Source organism: Macadamia integrifolia, chromosome 8, assembly GCF_013358625.1.
Source record: "Macadamia integrifolia cultivar HAES 741 chromosome 8, SCU_Mint_v3, whole genome shotgun sequence".
NCBI classification, from domain to species: domain Eukaryota; kingdom Viridiplantae; phylum Streptophyta; class Magnoliopsida; order Proteales; family Proteaceae; genus Macadamia; species Macadamia integrifolia.
Genome location: NC_056564.1, coordinates 7,324,094 through 7,343,249, shown reverse-complemented (window position 1 = coordinate 7,343,249; position 19,156 = coordinate 7,324,094). Strand labels below are relative to the sequence as shown.

Below are 19,156 nucleotides of genomic sequence, written 5' to 3'. Positions count from 1 at the left end.
TTTTTTTTACTGATTTTCTGTATTTAATTTCCAGAATAAGATTCTAATTTGATACAAGAACATCAAACCACATGCATGGTTTGTTCAACCCTATCATAAATTCCCATATCACAAAACGAAGACTGGGCTAGCCCAGGCCGCCACAACAGTGGCAAGAATCCAGTACAGGGTCCTTGAAGGCGGCGATGAGGCATTCTTGGTTGGACCAGGTGCTGGTTCCGGCGGATTTTCCTCGACAAGAACAGAGAGTTTCATTTTGCTCCAACAGTACCCACCACCACTGATGAAATAATAAGGCCTAAGTCATTCAATTAAACCACATCCCTCCCTGCTACACCCGTATAATTTCCGATTAGGTGATCCGTCGAGCATCTCTTGTAATCAGTCTTTTGTTTTTTGGTAGGTAGGGAGCATAGTTAGTAAGTTCGGGACGACAATAATACGGGAACGGATATGTAAGGCAATTAAATGAACCATACAATAATAATATGTTTAAAAAAATCCGGTGCAATAAAACATGTGTGGCAATGATACGGTACATGTTTAATACGGTTGCTCTATAAAAATTCGGGACTAAAAATGATTGTTTTAAACTAAATTCTAATCTACCATGCTTTTATGGACACTAAAATCCAATCTAATTTTCCAATTTGAAATCATTTCTCATTCTTTTGAACTTTCACATTTAATATTAATTAAATTTAACCCCTAAAAATGGTATGGTACAAAGAACTAAAAGGAGAATCAAACCTCATCTCGTCTCGTAACTTTTACATGTTATCTTTTTCTTCTTGGTACGAAAACAAGGTTCAAGAAGATGGAGAATAAGTGTTTACAATCATTTATCCTAGAGATGCTTTTGGGTTTTCTTGAAATTTCCATGCGGGTACAATGTAAGACAGGTCACGAATCAATTTTAAAGCTCAAGAACCTTTTCCCTTCAACTCCTTCGATTTCTTAGATGCAGTATTGCAAGAACAGAGGGAGGAGAACACCCATGTCATTTCCCTCTTTCTAATTCTTCACATTGTCCGGCTGCAACTATGTTTGTAAATAATTGTCAGTCCAATTCAAATAGCGATTGTATGCTAAATTTCCTAGAAAGGTTTTCATTTCAACCCCTTTTGAAGAATCTCGCCCTTGGCCATCTTTGTCCATATGAGTCATTTCTTTTGAATCTTTCTTGCTTCTCGTTAAAAATTATTTGTAGATGCAATCACCCTCGATTGGATTTTCAACTACCAATGGGAAGAGAAAAGGAAAAGAGGAAGGGTTGATTGGGTTTTCAACAATCGATGGAAAGAGAAATGGAGAAGAGGATGACAGCAAGGGGTATTGATGTCTTACCTATCACCCTCAGTCGCTAGCCACCGAGAACGGAGATGGAGGAGAAGGGGTCACTAGGGCAAGGGTTCCCCCTTTTTTCGATTTACTTAGATGAGGGAAGAAGAAGGATTATAGTTTAGATCGATTAGGGTTCATGATAAAAGACAAGGGTCAGGAATCGGGATTTAGCCCATTTAGGTTATCTCTTTTTTTTTTTTTTTTAACCCAAAAGTTTTATTGAGTATGTAACGTATTATACGAGTATTATTCGTGTATAATACAGTTATCTTTAAAATCCACGAATTAAACAGTTTTTTTGGATTGATACGCCAAATTATGAACTTTTGAACTAAATATTCGGGTGTGCGTATAATACACACATTTTACTAACTATGGTAGGGAGGGAAGTAGTTAACAGCCAGGAGGCTCAAACTTGAGACCTCTTGGTGAGCATGGATTTTTTGCACTCCACAACTCCCCAACTGCGCTAGGTAGTTGTTGTTCTCTTGTAATCAATCTTATTCATCTCTCTCTTCTGTTTGTAAGTTTAAGTTTTAAAAAATATTTTTTTAACGGATTGATATCCGATACCCATCTCAGGATCACTCAGATACCGATCTGATACAGCCGATCCAATACCAATACTTGATTCCATGGAGGGGACAGGGCTATGCTCCCCCACAAACTTTTTTCCATTTTTTTTTTTCTTCGACTGAAAAAGAGTATAAATTAAAGATGAGGAAGATTACAACCGTTTTCATAGTCTACAAAATATTGTTGCGGAATTTCCATAGTTCTTTCAGCCATAGGGACGAAGTGAGTAACAAGTTCAGAGCCCGGTCCGAGGTTACATGTCATAATATCGACATGTTTATATACATTCAAAAACTAGGTGCCATGCCACACTTAGCGATCAAAAAGAATCGTCAAGATCAAAAGTTAAATGTTGGACCATATCTGGTCCATATTTCCTTCAAAATACACCCTTGCCGTTTTGTCTGCTCCGTTCCAAATAGGAGAACTCTGGCACCACTAACAGTTGTTATTAATAAATGCTTTTCCCCATCATGCATTATTCCCACTGCCCAACTTGTAATTGTGTCTGATAAATTTGTGATTTCAACACATACCATTATATCATTAATGGGGAGAGTATTTCTTCACGAATTTTCCTGGGACGTTGGCTTTGTAGTGGGTTGTCTAGGACAACTGAGTATATCCGAGCATTGGAATACATATTGATCCACTTTAGAGCTGGTTCTAAAATCTTGTGGGAGTTTGGTTTACCTTTCCTCATTAAAATATTATTTTTATGTGACAAAATGTAGGAACATATAATACATAGAGAAGAAATACTCAAGGTCAAGCTACGGTATAAGCTCAGACTTGAAAAAAACACATAATGAGTTGTTAGAAAGATGATGGTCTGCATGCATGAGTCTGAAGTCCCAGCCACATGACAGCAAAAGGTGCCAAACGGTTCCCTGTTCATAATTACACAGGACACAAATGTTCTCCATAGGCACCCATTTCCCTAGCACATCTTTAGTTGGAAACCCTCGGTGGCAAGTCCTTCAGAAGGTCTTAAATTTTGGATGGATATGAATTTTCCAAAAGAAGCACACCACCAAAGTGAGCAAAGAGATAAGCAAGAGCACCTGTTTGATGATCCAACATGGTTAGTAGGTGTATCACTATTTAAAAATCCAATAACCTTTTCCCATTTTTGTCTGTATACCAAGAGTAAATCATCACTTTGTTCAATAAACCAGTAGGAACCAGCTGACTACTACTCCTACTCTTGGAAAAGAGGCATATATGGCTAGGAGAGATCAAATTCCGAGGATTAAACACAATCAACTCAAATATTGGCAAAACTATTAAAGATTATGCAACTGTGCCGTTTCCAAAAACATATTTCATCAAATTTCAAGATCTTAATGTACTGCAACATAGAGAAAACGGGGGGAAAAAAAGACAATCCCTATCCAAAGCTAATTAAGCAACCGGTGAGGACAAATTCACAAGTATCTTGAAGCTCCAACCATCCCACCAGATGCAAAACAGATCTCCTATAGCTCACTTGATCTTCTTCTTAGGCCTCAGCTGAAAAAGCAAAATTGGAATTTTAGTCACATGTTCTAAGATAAACTCAACTGGAAAGGAAGTAAATCACAAACTATACTAATGTTCATGATGACAAATTACACAATCTACAGAGAAAATAGGAACATCACACAGAGTAGGGTACCTGATTGCTGTGACCACACTTCTTCTTGCGGCAATTTACTGCTCTTGGGTGCAGGCGAGCATAGCATCTAAACCAACACAGGAAAAATGACAAACAATTCTTATGTACAAGCAAAGATACAGTTCAAATGATAATAAACTAACACTTTGCAACTAATCAACCTTTGCTCAGATAGAATGCGAATTTCCATGTAAAACTGGGTTGGCAAACCCATTCATTTGACAAACAAGGTGCAGTAGATCAGTTTTATTTCATGGATAGGGTCTCACAGGCTAGAGACATTTGTGTGCCAAACATGGTGGGGAAATTAACAAAACAATAACATAACAACCCACCATTAACATACTAAACATAGTATTAACCAGCTTATGATTTCAAATTGTCAATACAAATCTTAATTGGTTCAAGAATCAGTCTAATAACAAATGAAATGATGTACCACTCATGAAAATCAACTGCTTTAGAAGTGAAATCAGTTGACAAAGTTAAGGAGTGCCGATCAATTTGGGGAACCATATTTTAACCTATTTGGCACTTATAAACCAGTAGGATATCTGATACATAGTCCCCTTCCGAAAGAAAATCAATACCTAAGGCTTCATATTGCGCAGTTCAAACATTTGATTGGACTAATTCATGCTTTTAAGGTTATCATTCAAGAACTAAAAAAATCAAAGGTGTAAATAATATACAAAGATCCAAGATAAGAATCTCACTTTCTGCAAATCATTTTGTCCTGATTATATTTCCTAGCCAAGGCCATCAGGGAAGGCTCGATAATTCCTCCACGCAGCCTCAGAACAAGATGAAGCGTAGACTCTGAATTAACAAAAAAAACCCACAATTAAAACTCACACAGTCAAGAGCCAAAGTATAAGATTCCAGTGAAGCTAAACATCCTAACCTAGCGTTTAAGGACAAACCTTTCTGGATGTTGTAGTCAGCTAGGGTTCGGCCATCTTCGAGCTGTTTCCCAGCAAAAATCAATCTTTGCTGGTCAGGAGGAATCCCTGCAAAGCAACCAAGTTTTCGGAAATGTTAATCTGTTGTTACCCAGGAAAAGATTTGTTGGAAAAACATATTTTAAGGACCGCCATTTACCTTCCTTGTCTTGGATCTTCGCCTTGACATTGTCAATGGTATCACTGCTCTCAACCTCGAGGGTGATCGTCTTCCCCGTTAGGGTTTTCACGAAGATCTGCATCTTTCCCTTTTCTCTTTTCGCGCGGTCTCTCTGTATGCGTCGATGCCAACAAAACCTTTTATAATCCTTCCTAGGGTTTCAATGGTTTTGGGGAGATAGGGTTTCACATTTGTAACCCGACAACCCGAGAGTCCAATGGGTTATTTCACAAGCTGATACGCTTGGGCTTTTTTCTCGGCCCATGTTGAGCCCACTTCATATGGAAAGTTCCAAAAAGGCCTACACACTTTGGGAAAATGACATAACAGAAGATCAAGTTTTGGTATGGAGCAGGGATTTGGATCCAGGTATCACCGATGTTGATATCGATACGGATCCACCATATCGGGCTCCATTGGACCAATTTGCCCTCAAATTTGAATAAAAAATCTATTTTCTAACCAAAATTCATTTAATGACATCATTAATCTGTATTGGTATCTGAGCTCTGGAGATATCGATACGTATCAACTAATACACGAATACAATACTGATACTTGATACCGTAGTTAGGGAACACTCACCAATCTTTTGAAACCAGAGAACTACCAAACAAGTTTGGATATTTACACCCAAAAAATAAAAAAAGTTCAAATATTACCAATCGCGGAGGTATGGAATCCATGGATACATGGGCTTGGAACTTGAGAAGTTTCTGCCTTTTTTAGGTTTATCTTTATTTTTAAGAAACCACATATACAAAATTCATTTTTTTCTCAGAACAGTGAGTTTCAACATTAATTCCCATCCTATGAAGGGTCAGATCCCATGGATTAAGGGATGATTTGATATGAATTCTATTTTGGTTTCATGGGATCATATATTGAAATTAGGATGTTTAGTATGAATTTTTTTCCAACCTCATTTACGCGATATTGAAACCAAATTCATCTGAAATTCTAAAGTAGCAGAGGAACTATTTCAATTTTAAAATTCAAATTAATTCACATTTCCTCTTTAATATGCACACGGTTAATGGGCAGCCATGAGAATGGGATACAAAGAAGCGGAAGCTTGATCGAATTCAGCAAAGTTGTTGCAGCTGCCTCCAAGATCTGGCCAGAATGGCCATTCGAGTTATTTAGAATTCTGCTTAATATTTGTATGGACTGTAATAACTTTAGATATTTTAATTTTACGAAAAAATGATTTTGTGGAGCATGATTCTGCCTTGGCAAAGAAAACAAAATACAATCGGTGGAATACAGGGTATAATCTGTGGCACTATATTTTTCCTTTATGATACTAACATATTGGGATCTCTTTTTCTTTCCAAAAACAAAAACCTCAATATGCCCGAACTAACCATCTACTAATTAAACAGATCATGTTTAATTTACAAACCACTATAATATGATCAGGGAAGAAGCCCAACATGATAAATCATACCTCCATGAGCTTCCAACATCCCCTCCACTCCTAGCAATCATTCATAATTCACTCATCCAATAAGGTTGCTGCAGTACTTCCAAAATGTGATACACTGGACAAGCTACATCCAATATGGTTGCTGACTTGCTGCAGTCCTCTTGCAGCAAATTCCAATCTCAATTTACGTAGGAGGAGGTTCAGCAGAATGACAATGAATATATTATTCTTCCTAAGATGCCGCATAATATATCCCAAAAACCATGCGATACCACAAGGTTTGCACCCACGGAACAAGGTTCGTCTCATCTCAATTTTCCTCCTTTTTTTGGGTGACACTTATCTCAATTTTCCTGACTCATAATCTAAATCATCTGACCTTCCATCCAAGTTGAACTGTTCATTCAGATGGAAGGACAGTGTTGAAGCCATTAGTCTTGACAGATACTGGAGGATTCTCCCTAGGGGTTGTGATCTTGGTGGGCTCCAAGAACTTCATGGCTGGCTTTTCAGGCACCTGCTGCTGTAGCATTTCCATATGCCTTAAAGATGGCACATCACCTCTACAGTATCTGTGCCATAAGTTCCGATATGTTGCTTCTAAACCCAGGGTGAAGTTTGGTCCATCACAGACCAGGGACTTCATCATGACATCCCGGAGAGACATCCTCAGGTTGGAGAGAGCTGTAATATCAGAGGCCAATTTCAGTGCCAACTGGATATACTCATCTTCAGTTTTGGCAATAAGATGCGATAAACCTGCATGGCAATCACATAAACTCCCATTATATTAGAAAATATTGTAACACCAATAGGCCCACACAGAAACAAAAGGCAAGCACAGAAAGTTCATGGTTGGATATAGCCCTCAGAGAAGTTTCAAGGGAAACTAAAATGTTTCTTGCAGATTAGGCACAAACACCATAAAAGGCACACGCACATAAAGTCCATATATTGCACCTTAACAACAGCAATCAGGAAATAGTCAAGTATATAGGGTTCTACTAGGCAATGTTTGTAAACTCAGCACAGAGGTCAAATGGTTTAACCGTCCGACTATCTTGTCTGAACAGAAAAGAAAAAACAGTATTTAGAACAAGAAAAAATCCCATCTTGCGAGCTAATGGTGAGCTCATTTTGGGCCCCTCTAGGTGGTGGTTGTTTCAAGCTTGCAACTTCAGGTATTAAATTTTGGGCAACATAATTATGTAATTTAAACAATGTAAACTTGAAATGACCTTATTGATGCTATAATTCACGAATAAATGAATTTGACTAAATGCAATCACTAGAAAACAAGCGATTTTGACATTGTTGTATGTGTGGCTGCATCAAAATCAACAAGGCATATAAAGGGAAAAATGAATACTAGTAGGTCCAATGTAACTATCTAAGAGAGCCTTGCAATTGCAAAATTCTTGAAGCAAAAGCTTCTAATATACCATGGAGCCTCTGCTACATTTAGCTTCAAAGAATAAAATGTCTCTAGCAGCACCTACTGCTACTAGTGCATCTGCAGAAATGGAGCTCAAAGATTTTATTGGCTGAGAAACTATTTCCATAGAAAGCTAGCAAAGTTTTTCTTTTTTTTTGGTTTGGGGGGGGGGGGGGGGGGGGGTGGGGGAGGGGAATAAACCATCAGAAAGTTTCCAAATAGAAGGTTGCACAGCCGCCACTCCAGAAGTTATTACTTCCTCAGCATCAAATGGGCTCATAGCGGCACCAGGGGAAGGGGGACTTGAGAGAGAGAGAGAGAGATCATGTCAAACAAGAACTAATGTTTTTAAGGTTCCAATACATGTAAGTGCTCCACAGTAAGGTTTCCAAAATAGAAATGATGCAGTAACATATTCTATACAACCAATTTTTCCACAAACATTAGAGTGGCAACAAGGACAAGGTTGAATTAAAGAAGTAGACCACTACAGCAAGTTTCCAACAATGTAAATGAACAGATCCAGTCATCCAAGGAGAAGGAACCAAATTATTGGTCCTTGCCAAAATAAAAAAATTCCAGCAATTTGGGGAACTGCCCTAACTGAATATTTCAATTTTGGTCCCCCCCACCCCCTCTCAAGAAAAGAAGTCTTTTAGTATTTTTCACCTAAATTTTTTAATTTTGCAAACAAGACTATAGAAATACTTCAGAAAAGGACTTCAAGATAGAGGTGTAGAAAGCAAAGAAACTCACCAATTTTACTGAGAAGGCTGACACCAACATTATGGGCATGTACTGAACCTGCCATAGTGACACATGGAACCCCCATGTACAAAGATTCGCAAGTTGTGGTTGTTCCTGCATATGGGAAAGTGTCCAGGCTACATGGAAAATGTGAACATCAAGTTTAGAGATCATCATCAGAACAGGATATTGCCGGTGAAAGCGAAAAAACAACACCACAGAAACATATTTGACTCTAGAATAAATGACGACAATAGTTAACCACCACTGGATTGTCCTTAATTGTCAGTCAAGACGACTGTTAGTTAAAACGCGTTTTAAAAAAACGAGGTTGCCATTTTTTCCCGTTTAAAATGAGTTTTCCCGTATGCTATTATACAATACGGAAAAAAAAGGAAACGGCAAAAGAATACATTTTAAACAGCCATTTTAAACGCGTTTTAAACGGCCATTTTGTATCCATTTTTTAAGGGTAAAATAGGAATTTTATTTAAAAAAAAAAAAAAAAAAAAAAAAAAAAAAAAAAAAAAAAAACACCTATTAGTAAAAGTGAAGAGTGAAGACAATATGGTACTTGGGTTTTGGTTTTTAACTTCCATACTATCTATAGGAAAAAAATCTCGTCTTCTTATAGCCCATTGAGTAAGGAGAAGCTAAAGCTAGCAACATCTCATCTTCTTGTAGCCCATTGGGTTATTTTATCTTGGGACTCCCAGAGCTTTTGGAACATTAGATGCATGTATACAGGTAATAATCTCTCAAATTGCATGAGTATACTGTCATTTTTTCGGTTTCGATTTTTTGAAAACTACACGTTTAATACTCGTACCGTTCGTTTTTATCCGTTTGCCGTTCCCCTTTATTTGACCCTTTTTTTTACCGTACCATTCATCATTTTTATCTGTTTAAAACCCATCATTTCTGTTTTTTTGCCGTTCCCGTTTTAACTAACAGTGGTCAAGACCAATCGCATATAAAAGCTATAACAAATTCCACAGAGACAAAGATAGTGTGGGCTTTTAGCAGAGTGCCTTGCAGCACCAGGATAGAATAATCCTCCCCTTGCCCTCAACAACTGCATCATAATTCCGGTGACATGCACAGCAGGGTTGATATAACCTTGCCCTAAGGGATTGACCTAACCATCAAATGCTCACCAAGTTTTTTTCTAAAAAATAATAAAAGAAAAACATTGATTCCTGTGGCAAGGCAATGCATAGAAGCACAGAACCATAATCAAGTAAGTTTCTCAGTGGGAACCCTGCAGGTGCATCAACATGCAGGTAGGCCAAAGGCCTCTTTTTTCTCCAGCCTCGTCCCATTCTAAGTGGACTCAGTTGCTGCTGAATTGCTTTTGGATTCAATTTTGAGCTCTGGGCACCTAGACAACAAGACGCGTTGCCTATGCACCCTAGGCCTGCAGTATATGATTATTACATATAGCAGTGATAATTTTAGATAATTATGCTTATATGCAACATAGACGTCATATTAATGCAGTATGATATAATTATGCTAGTAAACTAGTAATGACCCAATATGAGGAAATTAACAAATAATGAACTAACATAGGATGAAATATAAGCATATTCATAAAAAAATAAAAATAAATAAATAAAAAATCAATAAACATAAATCAACGTAACCTTGTGAAGTGTCAACAAGGCTTGTTGTTGCCTTCAACCGAAGAAAGAACTTGGATGCCTTGACAACTATGATAGCACTATGTAGTCCAGTAATAAAAATGTCTATTATATCGGTTAAAGAGCTAAAGGAAAACTATCCTAGTTAGTTTAATTGTCTTCTAGTTAGATTTTGTTTCCTTTTTCATGTTTAAGTTAGTTTCCTATTGTGTTACAATGTCAGAAGCTGTAGCTAAACCAGAAAACCAGAAACAAGAATGAAAAGAAGGAGAAAAAAGAGAAGAGAGGAAGAAGATGAAGTAACCAAAGGTAATCTCAAAAATAGAGAGCAACCTAAGATTCATTCAATGTGAATATAATCTTAGGTTCTCATAAGGATATATAGCATTAGGCCACAAAAAGAGACATTACAGCCCCTCACTCACAAAGGGAAAAGACCAAAAAGGACTCAAACAAAGATGACAGGGACCAAAAAGTCCCTCTGATGGGGACATCAAGACGTACAGCAGAAGAAAGAAGAAGACCCAACCTTCTTTGTGGTTGGAAGATTAGAAAAAGGAAGAAGAAGAAGAAAGGAAGGCTCGATCCAGCCTTTCCAGCGCTGGATCGAGTCCTCTCCTTCCAAATTTTGCCAAGATTGTGTGGCCCCCAACAAATCTGATAGTTTAGTAGTTTTATTTCTTAGGATTTTGTTTATTTGGGTCTTTAAGTTAATTAGACAACTATGTAATTTTCCTATTGATTTCTTTTTAGAAAGTTTCTTTGTTTATGAAATAGCATTCCTCGAATAATATTTTCCTTTTAGTAATTAGTCTCTATTTATGTAAGGCCATTGGCCAAGGTTCTAATTGAATGAATGAAGATTATTGAAGGCAAAACAGCCCCCCCTAAATCCCCCTACGAATTCTCTCTTGCTGCCCTCTCCCTCTTCTCATTTCTCACGGCTCTCTCTCCCATTCTCCTTCTCCCTTTCTCGACCTTCATGGCTTCACCCCTCTCTTTTCTGTTTTCTGTCTTCCTTGTAGCTGCTGCCCTATTGCAGAAATTGTTCACCATCATTAGAGATTATCTCCATCGAGAAAACCCCCAATTGGGTTGCTGCTGGAACTTCTCCAACAATCGGGACTGCTGTTCTTTATCAAGTAGGGTGGGCTGCAACTCTTTATCTTGGAAGACCTCGAGTTCTTCGCTTCTCCTCAGACCTCAAACAACAAGGAAGTAAGTAAAGAACCCCCCATGTTCTACATTCATTGGCCTCCCATTACCTCCATTAGTCCCCATTGAAATCTGAACATCTACCTTTTCTTTTTTTAAGCCAATACTTATTGTTTTCCCTAAAGAAACTTCTACTGTTTTACCTTTCATTAGTTGGTTGATTTTAGGCATTGTTTGGTTTACTTAGTTTGCTTAATGTCTTGATAGACTCATGCTAAACTTAACACATAGTTGCTACCATGTTCCCTACCCCACATTCCCACCTGAAACTTGAGTGAGTTTATGTGCTTTTATGCTTAGATGATTATTGTTCATTGCTACATTATTCATTAATCTCACTTTACTTGCATGTCAATCTTGTTTGCTGAACTTCCCTTACCCTGTCCAACCCAAGCCCCTTGAGTCTACCCTACTTGGCTAGTTAACCTTGTAGGAAACCTAGTCACTTGGCATGGTTTTGTCTAGGTTTAGGGTAATTAGGTATTGCTGTCCCTTGTTTACATGTCTTACCTTTCGAGGTCTAGTCTCCGTCACCATCTATCCGTAGTCGAGTCTGAGCTAAGAGAGCGATACCATAGATTAGAGGACACCCTTTTCTTTCTTAAGTTGACGGGACCAAATAGCATTGGATGCTATTCCCTCCAAAAGCACATACTTGAGAGGGAGATTTTTGACCTCTAGATTGAAGAGCTAACTACTTGTCTCAATTGGAGATTCTAAGTAAACCTTGAGTCTTTGGTGGCAATCGTACTTTGGCTGCCCATCTCCTTATGTCCACTCGTAGTGGTAGAGCATACCAGGATATGTCTGACCCTCCTAGCGCCTCCACCCAATCTGAGCAACTGGCTGAATTCATGAAATCCGTCCAAGCCATACAGGAAACACAAACTGCCCTTCTCCAAGCAATTACCAATAAGTTGGTTGCCCTCGAGACAAGTGCCCAAAACCCTGATGGACGGCAAGGCCGCAACTCAACTGGCACTGAACCTAGGGGCAGAGGCCCTAACCCTGAGGAAGTAAATGAGAATAACCAGACTGATGGTAATGACCAGATAGGGGATAACTTCCAAGGCCTAGGGCGTGGTAGGGATCGGGATAGGGGTCAAGGCCCACCATCAAGACGCCAAACCCAATATGGAAATGATGAGGGTTATGAGCATCCTAATCGGGGCTTTGATGTCAGACGGATGATTAAGGTAGATGTCCCTACCTATGATGATCAAATTGATACTAGGATCCTTCCGAATTGGATCAAGCAGATGGATAGGTACTTTGATTTCTACGATATGCCAGAGGAAGTCAGCTACCGATTTGCTAAGTTCAAGCTTATTGGAGCTGCCCAGGACTTCTGGACAGACTTAGAGTACCAGGAGGACCACCTAGGACTTGAGCCTGAGCCAATCACTACCTGGGTAGAGATGCAAGAGCGGCTCAAGAGGGCATTCTTGCCTATCACTTATAGGCTCCAGTTATTGAATGAAATGAATACCCTAAAGCAAGGAAAGTTGACTGTGACCGAATACATGAGCAAGTTCAATGAATTGAAAATTAGAAGCCGTATTCAGGAGGATGTTGAGCAGACACTATCCAGATTCCTTACCGGACTCAACTCCGAAATTCAGTCTCGTATGGCACCCCACCTGGTGCGAAACGTTCCACGGGCCTTCAGGATAGCCCTTGAGGTGGAATCTTCCATGAGAACTTATTCTCATAGGAAGAGCTACCAAGCTGGGAAGTCCCAATTTAGAAAACTACCCCAAGGCTCAACTGGATTCCCAAAACCCATTGCTGCACCACAGCATCAATTTGACAACAAGGATAAAGGAATTTTGGGAGAAGCACCCAAGAGTAGTGGACAACAACAGCGCTTCAAGTGTTGCGGGTTTGGTCACTTCTCCAGAGTGTCCCAATAGGAATCTTTATGTCGGAGAGCAAACCCCTGAAGGACCATGAGTATAAGGACCATAGACCTGATGAGACCATATCTGATGAGGACACCGAGGAGGCCGGTGACCTCAAGCTTGGCATTGTGCGTTGCATGGTCTCACAACCTAGAAGGAGCGATGATTGGCGACAAACTAATATTTTCATCACTTACACATGTCATCAGGGCAAGAACTGCCGCGTCGCCATAGACAGCGGGAGTTGCATGAATGTGATCGCCAAGAGCGATGTTGCTCGAATGGGCCTCAAACTTGAACCCCACCCCAAGCCTTACAAGGTTGTCTGGGTTGATCAGTCCACCATTCCCGTTAATCCGAGGTGTTTAGTTCCCCTACACTTTGCAGGATATGAGGATCGAGTATGGTGTAATGTCCTAGAGATGGATGTTGCCCACATCACCCTAGGTAGACCCTGGTTATATGATCGAGATGTCACCAATTATGAGAAGTCTAACACCTATATCTTTGAGTTCAAAGGGAAGAAGATTAGACTGACCCCCAATGCCCCTAGGGAAGTTAGGGTTCCAGAACACAAGGAAGTACATCCAAACACACCCCCACCAAAACACTCAACATTTTAAATCAACAATTTGAAGAAGTGTCAAGAGTCGAGGGTGATTTATGCTCTAGTTGCCATACAGAGTAATACCGATAGGTCATGCTTATTCATTGAGGCTCCTAGAGAAGTGTGACCCTTGTTGAGGAAATTCGAGAGGTTATTCCCTGAGGAACTACCTGATGAGTTACCGCCTATGCGTGACATCCAGCACGTTATTGACTAAGTTCCAGGATCCTCTCTCCCGAACTTACCCCATTACCGAATGAATCCCAAAGAACATGCCGAACTCAAACGGCAAGTGGATGAACTGCTACAGAAGGGATTCATTAGGGAAAACCTTAGCCCATGTGCTATACTTGCCTTGCTCACGCCAAAGAAAGATGGCACCTGGCGTATGTGTGTTGATAGTAGGGCCATCAATAAGATCACCATCAAGTATAGGTTCCATATCCCTAGGCTTGATGACATGTTGGATATGATGGCCAACTCTTCAATCTTTTCGAAGATTGATCTCAAGAACGGGTACCACCAGATTAGGGTTAGGCCTGGAGATGAGTGGAAGACAGCCTTCAAGACGAAGGATGGCCTCTTTGAGTGGTTAGTCATACCTTTTGGCTTGTCAAATGCACCTAGCACCTTCATGAGGATAATGAATCAAGTGCTTCAACCATTCAATGGCAAGTTCCTAGTGGTTTACTTTGATTACATCCTCATCTATAGTAAGACCCCATCTTCCCACTTGGATCACTTACAGAAGGTTTTTCATGTGCTCTTACAAGAGAAACTCTATGTCAACCTCAAGAAGTGCACCTTCACGAGTGAGCAAGTCATCTTCTTAGGATTTGTTGTGTTAACTTAGGGAGTATCTGCTAACCCTGAGAAAGTGAGAGCGATTGTAGAGTGGCCTGAGCCAACTAATGTCCATTTTCATGGCTTAGCCACTTTCTATAGGAGGTTCATTCACCGATTTAGTTCCATTATGTCTCCTATCACCGATTGCATGAAAAGGGAGTTTCAATGGACTAAGAGTGCTACGAAGGCCTTTAATGAGATTAAAAAGCTTATGACTAAAGCTCCAGTCTTGCGTCTCCCAGATTTCTTTAAGGTCTTCAAAGTGAATTGCGATGCATCTAGTATTGGGATAGGTGATGTCCTAAGACAAGAGGGCCACCCTATTGCCTATTTCAGTGAGAAGCTTAATGAAGCTAGGCAACGATATTCCACATACGACAAAGAATTCTATGCGGTTGTCCAATCACTGCGCTATTGGTGACATTACCTTTTACCGCAAGAATTCGTGCTATTCTCTGACCACCAAGCTCTGAGATATCTGAGATATCTGAGTGCCCAAAAGAAACTTAACCAGAGACATGCCAAGTGGATTGAGTTTCTCCAAGAATACACTTTTGTACTCAAGCACAAACCTGGTGTCGAGAATACTGCTGCAGATGCACTAAGCCAGGTGAACATGTTCCTTAGTCGCACCAATGCTAGGAGTCGGACTAGTGTGCTACTCCAAGCAATGAGTGTAGAGGTTGTAGGGTTCGAGCGAGTCAAGGACCAATACCCCACATGTCCTGATTTTAGTGAGCCGTTTACTTCCTTGAGTGAAGGCAACCCGGTCAACCGCTCAGACTACCTATTTAGGGAGGGCTTCCTTTTTAAAGGAAGCAAGTTGTGCATTCCCAGGACTTCACTCCGAGATTTCCTAATCTGGGAATTGCATGCTGGGGGAGTCACTGGCCATTTTGGTCGAGATAAGACCATCACCCTCGTTGAGGACCGATCCTTTTGGCCAGGACTGAAAAGGGATGTTGCTAGAGTTGTGAGTCAGTGTAGGACATGCCAGACTGCCAAACAACAAAAGAAAAACACGGGTTTGTACATTCCCCTACCCGTTCCCCATTCCCCTTGGCATGACCTTAGCATGGACTTCGTGCTTGGTCTACCAAAAACTTCGAGAGGCCATGATTCTGTTTATGTGGTTGTGGACCGCTTCTCGAAGATGGCCAATTTCATCACATGCTCTAAGACCTCTGATGCATCCATAGTAGCCAGACTTTTCTTTAATGAGGTTGTCAAGTACCATGGGTTGCCCTTCACTATAGTGTCCGATAGGGATGTTAAGTTCACCAGTCATTTTTGGAGGACCCTATGACGGATGATGGGCATGAAGCTCCGTCTCTCCTTCGCTTTCCACCCTCAAACTGATGGCTAGACCAAGGTTGTCAATAGGAGCTTAGAGAATTTACTGCGTTGCCTCATAGGTGAACACCTTACCAGTTGGGATCGAGTACTTAGCCAGGCTGAGTTTGCATATAATAGTTCTAAGAACCGTACCACCTGTCTGTCCCCCTTTGAGATCTGTTCAGGATACCAACCCCGGGCAGCCATAGACCTTATCCCAGTCGTGTCTAGTTGCAAGACCTTCCAGTCAGTCGAGTCTTTTGCTCAACATATACATGATTTGTATGCAGGTATAAGAAGACAGATAGCACTGAGCAATGATCAATATAAGTCAAAGGCAGATGTGCACAGAAGGCTACAAGAGTTTCAAGAGGGCGATATGGTGATGGTTAGAATTAAGCCGCAATGTTTTGTTAGGGGAAAACGAGCAAACTACATGCTCGTAGCACAGGTCCTTTCAAGGTACTTAAAAGGATAGGTGCCAATGCTTATGTCCTTGATCTACCAGCTAGTATGGAAATCAGTAACATTTTTAATGTGGAAGATCTTGTCCCATACCATGGTGCCTCTACCATTACCCCCTTTTACCCTGATGACCTTGAGGACTTCCCTTTCACCCTTGATATTACTGAACCAACCCAACCACTTCCCCCAACTTCCTTACCACCTGTACCTAAGGTCACGAGGAGAACTGAAGAAGTTGAAGAAATCCTTGATGAGAGGATTGTATCCACACACACTGGAGGTTCTAGAGAGTTCTTGGTCAAGTGGCGTGGACGTTCGGAAATTGACCACCTGAATCACAATGCAAGAAGCCCAACAACTCAACCCAGACCTACTTGAATATTACATGAGCTTTAATTCACCGGAGGTGAATTCTTCCAAGCCGGGGAGAGTTGATGGAGACATCAAGACGTACAATAGAAGAAAGAAGAAGACCCAACCTTCTTTGTGGTTGGAGGATTAGAAGAAGGAAGAAGAAAAAAGGAAGGCTCGATCTAGCCTTTCCAACGCTGGATCGAGTCCTCTCCTTCCAAATTTTGCCAAGATTGTGTGGCCCCCCACCAAATCTGATAGTTTAGTAGTTTTATTTCCTAGGATTTTGTTTATTTGAGTCTTTAAGTTAATTAGGAAACCATGTAATTTTCCTACTGATTTCTTTTTAGAAAGTTTCTTTGTTTATGAAATAGCATTCCTAGAATAATATTTTCCTTTTAGTAATTAGTCTCTTATTTATGTAAGGCCGTTGGCCAAGGTTCTAATTGAATGAATGAAGATTATTAAAGGCAAAACCGCCCCCCCTAAATCCCCCTACGAATTCTCCCGCTGCCCTCTCCCTCTTCTCATCTCTCACGGCTCTCTCTCCCATTCTCCTTCTCCCTTTCTCGACCTTCACCCCTCTTTTCTGTTTTCTGTCTTCCTTGTAGCTGCTGCCCTATTGCAGAAATTGTTCACCATCATTAGAAATTATCTCCATCGAGAAAACCCCCAACTGGGTTGCTGCTGGAACTTCTCCAACAATCAGGACTGCTGTTCTTTATCAAGTAGGGTGGACTGCAACTCTTTATCTTGGAGGACCTCGAGTTCTTCTCTTCTCAGACCTCAGACAACAAGTAAAGAACCCCCCCTGTTCTACATTCATTGGCCTCCCATTACCTCCATTAGTCCCCACTGAAATCTGAACATCTACCTTTTCTTTTTTTAAACCAATACTTATTGTTTTCCCTAAAGAAACTTCTGTTGTTTTACCTTTCATTAGTTGGTTGATTTTAGGCATTGTTTGGTTTACTTAGTTTGCTTAATGTCTTGATAGACTTGTGCTAAACTTAACACATAGTTGCTGCCATGTTCCCTACCCCACATTCCCACCTGAAACTTAAGTGAGTTTATGTGCTTTTATGCTTAGACGATTATTGTTCATTGCTACATTATTCATTAATCTAGCTTTACTTACATCTCAATCTTGTTTGCTGAGCTTCCCTTACCCTGTCCAACCCAAGCCCCTTGAGTCTACCCTACTTGGCTAGTTAACCTTGTAGGAAACCTAGTCACCTAGGAACCCCCAACATCACCCTATCGAAGGCGCTGTTTTAGCACTATTCCCTGTTTGGGAATAGCACTAAATCAACACTCCCCCTCAAGCTGGAGCATATAAATCCCCATGCTCAGCTTGGTACAACTACTGCGGAAGCTAGGAGCAAATAAGGACTTAGTGAACATATCAGCCAACTGATTCTTCGATAACACAAACGGAGTCTCAATCAGCTTCTTTAGAACAACATCACGAACAAAGTGGCAGTCCACCTCTATATGTTTGGTCCTCTCATGGAAGACCGGATTGCTAGCAATATACACGGTAGTTTGGTTGTCACAATGCATCTGCATAGGTTTGGTTACTGGAAATCCCAATTCCAAGAGTAACGAACGTAACCACATCAATTCTGCTGTAGTATGAGTCATAGCTCTGTATTCTGCCTCTGCACTAGATCGGGCAATGGTGGTTTGTTTCTTACTACGCCACGTGACCAAATTACCTCCAACAAAGGTACAATATCCAGTGGTAGATCTCCGATCACTAGCAGAACCAGCCCAATCAGCATCAGAGTAGCCAACAAGATCCATGTGCCGATTAGGACGATACACTAGCCCTTTGCCAGGGGCCCTCTTCAGGTAGCGGAGAACACGAACAACAGTGTCCCAATGAGCCTTCTGAGGAGACTGCATGAACTGATTGAGAACTCCAACAGCATAGGAGATATCAGGACAAGTCACAGTAAAGTAAATTAGCTTTCCAATTAAATTTCTGTACTGGTGTATATCCTGAAGAGGTTCACCATCATCAACACCAAACTTTTGGTGAGGATCCATAGGAATATCAACCGGCTTGGATGCAAGCATCCCAGTATCAAATAAGAGGTCCACTACATACTTCCTTTGGGATAGACTGATCCCATTCTTGCTTCGGATGACCTCTATCCCAAGGAAATAATGAAGTTGGCCTAGATCCTTTGTCTGAAAATGATGCTGGAGGTGACTTTTCACTTCAGCAATTCTTGTTTCATCATTACCAGTCAGAATGATATCAACATACACTACCAACACAACCAACCTGTCACCCCTACGGCGAACAAACACAGAGTGATCAGAGTAACACTGAGAGAATCCACAAGTAACTATGGTAGCACTGAACTTATCAAACCATGCCCGAGGAGATTGTTTGAGACCATATATCGCTATGTGTAAACGACACACCCGACCTTTATTCTCCCCCTGAGCAACATACCCGGGAGGTTGCTCCA

General features: G+C 40.6%; 2 protein-coding genes across 3 annotated transcripts in view; both read right to left on the bottom strand.

The window, feature by feature from the left end:
* Positions 1-3,194: 3,194 nt before the first annotated feature.
* On the bottom strand, positions 3,195-4,839 carry LOC122085943 (ubiquitin-60S ribosomal protein L40). Its single transcript, XM_042654570.1, has 5 exons — positions 4,679-4,839; positions 4,501-4,587; positions 4,294-4,396; positions 3,578-3,644; positions 3,195-3,432 (listed from the first exon to the last, which is right to left on the bottom strand). Exons 1-5 carry the CDS (start codon positions 4,779-4,781, stop codon positions 3,406-3,408), a joined length of 387 nt encoding a protein of 128 aa, XP_042510504.1. The 5' UTR covers positions 4,782-4,839; the 3' UTR covers positions 3,195-3,405.
* A 1,088-nt stretch (positions 4,840-5,927) lies between these two features.
* The window catches only part of LOC122086208 (probable UDP-N-acetylglucosamine--peptide N-acetylglucosaminyltransferase SPINDLY), a 33,718-nt gene continuing 20,489 nt past the window's right edge, over positions 5,928-19,156 (bottom strand). For both annotated transcript variants that reach the window (XM_042654946.1, XM_042654945.1), the window contains 2 exons: positions 8,320-8,447; positions 5,928-6,887 (listed from right to left, as the gene is read on the bottom strand). In XM_042654946.1, coding sequence (XP_042510880.1) covers positions 6,529-6,887; positions 8,320-8,447 — 487 coding nt within the window. In that variant the 3' untranslated portion in view covers positions 5,928-6,528. The remainder of the gene's footprint in view (positions 6,888-8,319; positions 8,448-19,156) is intronic.